This window comes from Chrysoperla carnea, chromosome 1, assembly GCF_905475395.1.
Source record: "Chrysoperla carnea chromosome 1, inChrCarn1.1, whole genome shotgun sequence".
Taxonomy (NCBI): Eukaryota; Metazoa; Arthropoda; class Insecta; order Neuroptera; family Chrysopidae; genus Chrysoperla; species Chrysoperla carnea.
In genome coordinates this window covers 13,315,945-13,326,409 of record NC_058337.1, presented here as the reverse complement: position 1 = coordinate 13,326,409, position 10,465 = coordinate 13,315,945, and the positions used below count along the sequence as shown (strand labels likewise).

The 10,465-nt window shown below is 27.5% G+C and overlaps 1 protein-coding gene across 1 annotated transcript in view; it reads left to right on the top strand.

The window, feature by feature from the left end:
* Positions 1-254: 254 nt before the first annotated feature.
* LOC123290798 (5-hydroxytryptamine receptor 1-like) overlaps positions 255-10,465 on the top strand; it is a 36,657-nt gene continuing 26,446 nt past the window's right edge. The window contains exon 1 of the mRNA XM_044871129.1: positions 255-1,211. Within this exon, the coding sequence (XP_044727064.1) occupies positions 255-1,211 (957 nt within the window). The remainder of the gene's footprint in view (positions 1,212-10,465) is intronic.

Below are 10,465 nucleotides of genomic sequence, written 5' to 3'. Positions count from 1 at the left end.
AAAAAATGATTTTACAAAAGACTGAATATAAAATAAACCCCTTTGTGATTGTGTAAATATTTATAAAAAAAAATTGTATAAAAAATTAATTAATTATACAAACGTAGTGTTAAGTCAAAATTAATTTTTATTTAAAAAAAAAAAAAAAACAAAGTAATATAAAATCAAAATTCAGTGTGTCTTCCATTAAAAGTTTTCATAAATTTTATATAAAAAATAGTTTTTCCTCCCTTGATTTGAATGTTTTTTTTCGTATGGCGTCCTTTAATCAAACAAATTTCACACACTCGTCAATATCATTAACAACAACAACGCAATATAATTTTAATGAAACAACAATTGGAATAAATCAAGAAGATTTTATTTATGATAGTTTTCCAATAATTACATTTCCATCAGTGATTGTTGCACTAGTTTTAACAATTGTGATATTTGGTACAGTTGTTGGTAACATATTAGTATGCATTGCTGTGTGTTTAGTACGAAAATTACGTCGACCATGTAATTATTTATTGGTGAGTTTAGCAGTGAGTGATTTATGTGTGGCAATATTAGTAATGCCAATTGCATTATTATATGAGATATTAGGTAATTGGCCGTTTGGACCGTTAGTATGTAATTTATGGGTAAGTTTTGATGTGTTAAGTTGTGCGGCATCCATATTAAACTTATGTATGATAAGTGTTGATCGTTATTATGCAATTACAAAACCATTAGAGTATGGTGTGAAACGAACACCAAAACGGATGATTTTTTGTGTATTTTTAGTATGGTTAGGTGCAGCGTGTATTAGTTTACCACCATTACTTATCTTAGGTAATGAACATGAACAAATCAATAAAGATGGTACCATTGTACCATCATGTACAGTATGTCAAAATTTTGGTTATCAAATTTACGCAACATTAGGTAGTTTTTATATACCATTAACTGTTATGATGATTGTTTATTATAAAATTTTTCGTGCTGCACGACGAATTGTGTTAGATGAAAAAAAAGCACAAAGCCATTTGGAAGCTCATTGTTATCTGGAGATTAGTGTGAAAAACGGTGGTGGACCACCAGAGAATAAAATTGCAACTAGTCAAGGTTCATCACCAGCGAATACAATGACAAGTGCTATTGGCAGTCGTAGCAACATGATTGGAAGTGGTGTTGTCAACACTGGTAATCAACAACACCGGTCGAGTTCAGCTAGTACAAATACAACTGTAAGTATTTATACGCTTTTATTTCATGATTCTAATTTTTATATGTAAAATAAACGTTCATCGTAGATTTTTAATATTTTACTACATTTTGAATTAACAACATTTTTGTTTTTCTTAAAATATACTTTTTTGAAACAAAGATGGCGTTATGGTGTTCCGTGATTTGATGGACATAGCTTAAGAGCGTATTCTTTGAACTATTTTATGTTGATAATGTATTATATACTTTTGTCCAAAATCCAATAGTCGAGGAGTTATGTACACTATTATGTCTCCAAAGATAATAGTCAAGAGGAGTAAACTTAAAAATAAATCTGGTAGACCATTTACGCCAGTCAAATCCTACATTAAAATCGCAAAACGCGATGTAAAGCTGTTTTTTTATATGTTATTTAGACCCTGTAGAGGAGTGTGGCACAACAAATTGTAGAAAGGTAACCATAAAAAAACGTATGGCTCTTATACACGTTGGTTTTTTACAAAGTTTCCAACTAATTAAAAAAAAAATTAAATTTAATACCACTTTTTATTTTTGGAGGGAATTAAAAAACTGTTACAGTTTGATTTTCCGAGTCAAACATAGATGAACATCATTGTTCCTTTTTGTAAATTACATATTTTCTGTAGCAGATTATGCTTATTTGTCTTTAAATAACAAATCGTTAAAAAAAAACAATCTGTCTTAGCCCTCAATTTTAGGTATCTGATTTGAGATACTTTCAAGTAAAAACGTTTCCACCAAAAAAAATTTTAACCAACAAATTCTCCAAATAATAAAAATTTGTGCAGATTCTTAATTTTTATTGAAAAATAAATAATTTTATTGCAAAATCTTTTTTTCTAGGCTATTACAGCAATATTTAGTCTTCAAAAGTCAGGTACCGAAAATTGAGCTCTAGGAAAAAGTTTTTTTGGGGCAAAGAATCAGAATCTAGTACAAAAAATACCGAGTTCAATTGAAGAAACAAAGTTCATCATCGTTTGACTCGGAAAACGCTTTCGGAATATAAATCATGTTTTTCAAAAAACTTTTGAACAAATCATCTTGTATATTTCTAGTATTCAAAAGGATGCAGGTTGATTACGAGAAATGTTTTTCGACCATAATAAACTGACTTCACGTCATTAATAAAAGCTTTACAAAACATGTCATTTTCAATGGTTAAAAACAAATGTATGGATTCTTCGTAAAATTGTTATTTACGATTTTAGTTTTTAAATCTATCTTTTCCCAGAAAAGTAAACGCTATGATTTTCACAGTTTTTCAGCTTCATTTATCCACCACTTTGCAACACAAACTGTGCAGTAAACATTTTGTATTTTCGATGTAATGAACATGAATTTCATTCGTAGAATTATCCATGTTGATATTTCCTTTATTATTTTTTATAAAATTCAATTTCTCGAATGTTATACAAAATGTTCATTTAAGTGTTATTTTGCTTTTCTGTTGAAAATTTAATTTTGCCTGCATTATGATTAAAAAAACTGAAAGTAAACGTTGGTTTAAAATCATAATATTAAATAGATTCCTGTAGGTAAGTGAAAACACAACCTGGATACATTTAATTTTTGAAAAAAGTTTTTATTATTTTAAATAAAGTTAATGTATAATTGAAAACTATGCCTTGAAATATCTAGATATATACAGAGTATATCTGAATGAAGTAACAAATAGAACAAACATTTTCTAAACAGACACTTCCAGTAAATTTTTCGATGTATCAAAAATACGTCGAATCGATTGTAGGGGACCAAGAAAATGATTCCTATAATAAAATTTACACATTTAAAAGTATTTTCCAATGAATATACTCGCTTAAAAAAATTGTGACATTAAAACACTTCAGAATCGTGTGCCATGAATCATGACGTCATCTGTTATGACAATTCATAGTATACCAAAGAGTATATACAACTAGAGAACGCCAAGGCCCAAAACTTGCCCTGGCCTTCACAATCGTGGTAGAAAAATGAAATGCACTTTTTTGTAATGTTAAGTTTTGTAACAAATTTTTGTAAGTTTTTCTTTTAAACTAATAATAAAAGAAATATTTACGATAGTTGACTTTATGAATGAAAAAAAATGGGATTGGGGAAAAAAATTTTGCACGCGGAAATTGTTTTTATAAATAACACATTAATAACATAAAAGTTTTATGCCAGACGCCATCTGGTTTGCGATGGTTGAGGAGCTAGGTTAACATGGGTAAAAAAAAAAGCGGCATGAGTGTTGTGTGGCCTTTAAAACAAGCAGTTCAACATATAAGCATCAAAATTCCTTGTCTCTAGACACATCATAATGATGAACTTAGCGAAAGCAATTCTTTTTTATTATCATCAAAAAAGTACTTTTACCGATTTTAATTCATTATTCAGTTTATTGCTAATTTCAGAGTTGCATAGCATTGGAATGAAATTGCTGTATTTACTGACGCTGAAATTACTGTCTAGAACTCACTTAAAATGCTTAGTTAACAATAAACTGAAAATTTTACTGACTTATTTTTGATATATTGAAGAAATATTTGAAATACTGACTTCAACACTGTATTTCTAAAGCAAAGCATTTTGGTACTACATTTTTGGGCTTAACATGTTTGTTTTACCTGCTAAAGGTATGTCGACACTTATGTAAAACACTCTATACATTACAGAGTATGTGAAAGGTATAGTTAGGTTTAGTCTATCTATTGTACTTCCAAAAAATATTATTAGAGATAAAATAAAATTACAATTCTTGTATTTTCTTGTACACTAAAAAAAAAAAAAAATAGCTAATGAAATTTTGAAAGCAGATTCAACCTCTGAAATATGATTTCAAGTTCGTGGGCGGGGGACCGGATAGTAAGTATATCGTAAATCTACTATCCACAAATTTACTGTCTATTATCTAAATTTAAAATCATATAATAATATCGAATCGATCAAATAAATAAAAGGTTTTTCAATAACATGTTACCAGGTAAATGGGAGAGATTTAAATCATATCTTTAACTTTTTTACTGATTTTTTCAAAAACAACTTAATAATACCTTATATACCTTATATAAATAGTGATCCAGCACTGAAGTACGTTAATCTAAGCGCACCATCTTCTGCGCCCTCTATTTCAAAAAAGATTCGACGTACAAAAGAAAGTTTCAACAAAATTTGTAGAAAATTTTATCTTCTACAACTTTTATAATAACTGTTAATACGATTGAAGGCAAAATAAACGAGATATTTCCAAAAACTGATTTTCGAAACCTTTGACTTTGAATATCTAAGGACGCGAGCGCGTGATCAATTGTGACTTTTGAGACAAACATTTCCGTTATTTTCGGTTGTCCGTACGCCCGCCCGTCCGCCCGTCCGTCTGTGGACACGATAACTCAAAAACGAAAAAGATATCAAGCTGAAATTTTTACAGAGTACTCAAGACGTAAAAAGTAAGTTCGAGTTTGTAAATGAGCAAAATGCTCCTTATCAAAAAATAAACAACTTTTGTTTGAAATATTTTTTCGGAAACATCACTCGTTTACCCGTGAGGGCGCAAATTGTATAGTATGTAATTATGGCAATATCATCTATGTATGTGTGACATGTTAGGTATATGTGTAATGTGATAGAGTAATCAACACTGCCTATGCATGGTATTTCAACAATTAACTAAGTCAATTGTTTGTTTTCACTTGTTCTATCTTGACTTGTAATCATTGTACTATTATTTACATTATGTCTGTCAAATAAGCATTCGATTACACCCAAATAGCATAAAGTTAAGTATGTGTATGTTTACAGTAAAGTGTTTTTAAATTACGAACACACATAAATTTTTATTTTTTGCGTTGCACTTTCCATCAACCATAATTATGATCAAACAAATTTAGAAAATAAAATTTAAACAGAAAACATTTATATTTAATTAAAATAAATTCATTACTAAATGGATTTTATTTATCATCGTTAGTGTAATGTATATACAAATATTTTTGTTAATTACACATTGTTGTGAAATGTTTATTTTATACATTTATATATAGATAATATGGGTATCTACCTATCATTACATATATGAAATATGTAAATGTTAACTTTGATACCATGATTATTAAATTTCGTGTACATTAGTGAGTTAGTTATATACAACGTGTACTGTTATTAACTGCAGAAACCTAACTTTTCAAAATAAGCTAATCAAGAGCAACAAAAAAACTCTTTTCCAAATTTCGATCTGAGCCTTAATTTGGGAGCTACAGGTATGACAAAAATTGATAAATTTGATTATTCATTGGCTGTCATTTGATAACCAGTAGCCAATGATAATCAGAAGATATTAGTAAATTTTTTTTTAAGAATATTCAACTGAGGTAGGGATTTTTAGAAATTATAACATGATTTGATTCAATTATATTATTTTGCAAAAACATTAAATTAACGTCCAATGATAAATTGTTTACTTATAAGTATTATTATTTTCCATCACCCTCTAGATCAAAAGCTATATAGCACCTAGTGGTGATTTTGCCCAGGGGTTGACAACTACTCCAACTATGTGGAAGTGGAAAAATGGCAACGCAATCGATAGAGTGAAGAAATCTAAGCAAAAAGTGTCACTCAAGTATATATTTAGAAAAGTCAATATTTTCCGAGTCATTGGCGATTGAAATTCGGAGTATGTAACGTTAAATAACTGAACAATTTGACGTTCTTCGAAAAAAATACACTTTTAAAAGGATTATAAAAAACCTTGAAATTAGAAAAATTTCAAGTCATTTGCACGAAAATTAACGAAGCTCTATGTACAGAAAGTATTTCTTACTTTTTTTTTATTCAGCACAAAAACTGAAAAATTTACCAAAGGAACTAAAGTTATTGCACATTTTTGAATAAAAGTAAATAAATAAATTTTGTAAAAATAGTAAAAATATAATACATGACCATCTGTTCTAATATACTCAATAAATTATGACTATTTTACATTAAATAAAAAAAAAATGAAACTTCTTATCCATATATTTTACTTGTGCAATACAATTCCTATCCCTATTTCCAGTATTATGAAAGGGGGATAAGTGAGAGCAAGGGAAATGGAGGCTATAACGCGGTGGTTTTTACCATAGTCTTAACTTTTAAACCAGCGAAAGGGGCGGCCATCAAGCTAGTTATAAATAAAACATTGTTTAATTCTTTACTATCAATTTATTTTAAACCTAAATATATTGTTAAAATATTCTTAATTAATTTCGATTAGTCGGTCACTTTAAAAAATTGTGTATGAATTAACAGTCAAGGTACTAAACGTATGAAATAGCGTGTACGTTGTTTTATACCAATGAAATTATACCGTAAGCGTTGTGACTCGATGCGATACTTTATGCTATTACTCAATTAGCACTTAAAATATTGGAAAAAAGAAAACAGCTTTTAGGATTTTCAAACACTTTTTATACTCGGTTAGTTAGATTATGATAGTTTTCTAACAAGAAATAAAAACTTGAATCATTTTTCATAAATATATACTTAGCCATGTTACAAATAAGTTATATTTTTGAAAGTTTTCATGTAATTTTGAAAGTTTTTCTAGATGTAATAGTTCGGAAAACTACGTTGGTGAGTGTAAACTAGCATATAAGATATAGTTATGTTATTGCAATAAGTAGTGTTCTATGAATTATGTTCAGAAGAGTTTCTTAGTTAAAAGCTTTTAACAGGGTTTTGAAATTTTTTACTTTCAAATTGAATTTTCAATTTTTAATCCCAATGTTGAGAATAAAACTGAAAAAATTATTTTTTAATCTATCATGCACTTTAAATTTACAAGATAATCTTCAATTATCTTCAATTTATAAGATTATCTTCAAATGAGTACATATATCTTAGTTAGGGTTCCATAATCCAATGAAAAATCCAAAGCCCTTTTAATATATTAATCCAATTAAACGGGTGATAAAATTGCTATCAGAAAACAAAAATTTGTTGTTATACATGAAAACAAATCAAGAAACATAGCGTTCTATGTTTACGGCTAATGAATGGCTAAAGTTAACCTCAAATAAAAAAAAAATGGTTTTCTTGTGATCAAAAAAAGTAGTCCAATGCAAAAAAATAAATTTATAGATCTCAAAAAAACTTACCGATTGATGTCTGGTTAGCCCGATTCAAAATATCTTTCGTAAAAACTTTCCACTTGGTCGAGGGATTATGGTATAGCGGCTTTTCGGACAAATGCATTTTTTTCGGGATGAGTTTTTTCGCATTAAAAAGAAAAACTCTTAGAACTCTGATACTGGCACATGTTTCTAATAAATACTTACTTAGCATTTAAATATTATTTGCAATTGTTATTTTTCATGAAACGATGATTATGATTACGTTAAAATCGAATGTTTCTGCATCGATTTCGGCATCGAAATAAAAAAATTTCACTTGTTGCTGAAATAGCATGAAAGAAAAAAATATGCAAGGTTTTTACTATAATCGCTCGACCAAAATAAACTCAGTACATACCATAAAAAAATCAGAAAATAAAATAAATACACCTATAACGAATAAATTACACTAATTGATAAACAATGATTACATTGCACAGGGGCACAATGAAAACGGCCTACACACTTAAATAAAGTCACTATAAAAATGGTCCACAAAATGTTAATTAACGCAATCAATTGAGAATACACACAAAGAAACTTAACGAATTTTAACCACATGCAAACGAATTTTGAAAGTCGTATTGTTTATTTAATTAAAAATATATAAAATATTGTTTCCCCAACAACCATTGAAATAGGTAAATTATTATCCAAACTAATAGATGGCCCTACATGATTATGACGTGTAGAGCCTCCTGGAGTAAGACACCTTCAGAGAAACTATAATCTGTGAGTCGGATAGTTTTGGAAATTCAGAAACAGGTAGTACTCACTTTTTTTAAATCTAATTTTGGTCTGTGAGTTTATTATACTATATAATACTATGCACTTTCCATTATCAAGAAGTTCGCAGACTTACTAAAATTTGTTAGTGGAGAAAAGATATTAGTAGTCAACATTATAGTAAAAATATACCTTTCATGCATTACAGTTGAAAAATTAAAAACTCATACCAGTTACCTCATTATAAGCTTTCATTATAATCGTTTAGATTAGAAATAATCGTATAATATCATAAAAAGTGATTGAATGAATTTTTTTCTTGTTGTATATTATTCAAGATTCTCTCAACCATTTTTTTCATATTGATTTTTTTCCCATAAAATGTAAATATTTTTGCCGCATAATTTAATATGTTTAAAAAAATTATTAAAATATCTATCGTCATTGGTTGGTTATACAGTATAAAATTACATGTCATATGTGTGATGTATATGAAAAAAAAATTGAAAGTTAAAAAATATTAATAATGATACTGTCAGAGAAACTTGCTTTAAAACGTTTTAGTACAGTAAAAGATGTTACAAATAAAGGAAAATTATGGCACGCCATTTTACTATTTAATGTCCGAAAAAAAATGATCGTAATAATAATACATTATTATTATGTTATCATCATAATAATAATCATTTTCATTATGTACATAATTTTAATTCAATCATTTTTATTATGTACATAATTTTAATTCAATCATTTTTATTATGTACATAATTTTAATTCATATTAAATAGTAAAACGGCGTGCCATATATTTCCATTATGTACATAATTTTAATTCAATCATTTTTATTATGTACATAATTTTAATTCTCTATTTCCATTATGTACATAATTTTAATTCAATCATTTTTTTTTTAATCTAATTCAAATAAAATTAACTGATTTATTATTATGTATCATCATAATAATAATACATTTTTATTATGATGATAACATAATAAAAATGTATTATTATTATGTATCATAATAATAATAATACATTATTATTATGTATCATAATAATAATAATACATTATTATTATGATGATACATAATAATAATACATTTTTATTATGTTATCATCATAATTTTAATTCTCATCTCTCTTTTCTCATCTTATCTTATATCAATCTCTCTTTTACTAAGATTCATTTTACAAAATATAAAATATAAAATATAAAATTTCTGATTGAAAAAAAAAATTAATTAATTTTTTTCTCGATAAAAATTAGCCTATTAAATAGTAAAATGGCGTGCCATAGAAAATGAAAGAAACCTCTCGCATATTGCTAAAATCTCATGGAATGTGTTTCTTAGGTGTCAAATATCGTTAGTAAGACATCAGTTAGTGATGGAAATGTTTCTATTTGTTAATAAACAATAAATTGTCAATTCAATGAAACGATCAATGTTAAAGCTGATTTGAAAAATTAATAAATAGGCAACTTGAATTCTGTATACGTTATACATGTATAATAGTTTTCAATTATTTGACAAACACTTAATATTTACATCATTCAAGTTGCCTATTTACTAATTTTTAAGTGAACTCTAACATTGATCGTTTCATTGAATTTAAAATTTATTGTGTATTACCAAATAGAAATATTTGCACCACTTACTGATGCCTTACTAATGATATTTGACACACAAGAAATACATTGGATGAGATTTTAGCAGAATGCAAGCGGTTTCTTTCATTTTCCTTTATTAGCCGATCTTTGTAACATCTTTGATTGTACTATTTCTGTTTTAACCAGAGCATGTATACAGGAAGAGTATGTAAAATTATGTGTAGGAAGTCATATTGAAAACGAAGTGTGTCTGTTTGAATTAGCTTTAAATATTATAAAATTAATATCGAAAATTTTCATACGGTTAGATGAAACTTTGAATTGATAATATCGTTTGAAAGCATTGATGTATTGATGAAATTCTGAGTATATGCTTTTCCCTCAAACTTGAATGCAAGTTCAAAGAAACTTAATTTCAATTTGGACTCCTTTTGATAATCTGATAATAATTATCCCTAGTGTATTTGTCACGATCTGTGCGCGTTTGAAGACGTTCAAGTTGTTGTCGGTTTTTGATCCGTGTCAATGAATTTGTATTGAACGCAACAGTATACTTGGATTGATATTTTTCACACTGCAATACTGTCCATATTAGTATCGTTATTTTTAAAATTGTTTTACTTATGGATTTGTTTATAATAAACAATTAAAATATAATTGTCAGCCGTACACACACTATCTTTAAAACTAATTTATACTCCAAACAAGTGAAATTTACAAAATTTAAAATCCCCGAGAAATTTCTTGAGTGCAGAACCCTAAGCTTACACTTGAAACGTATCTA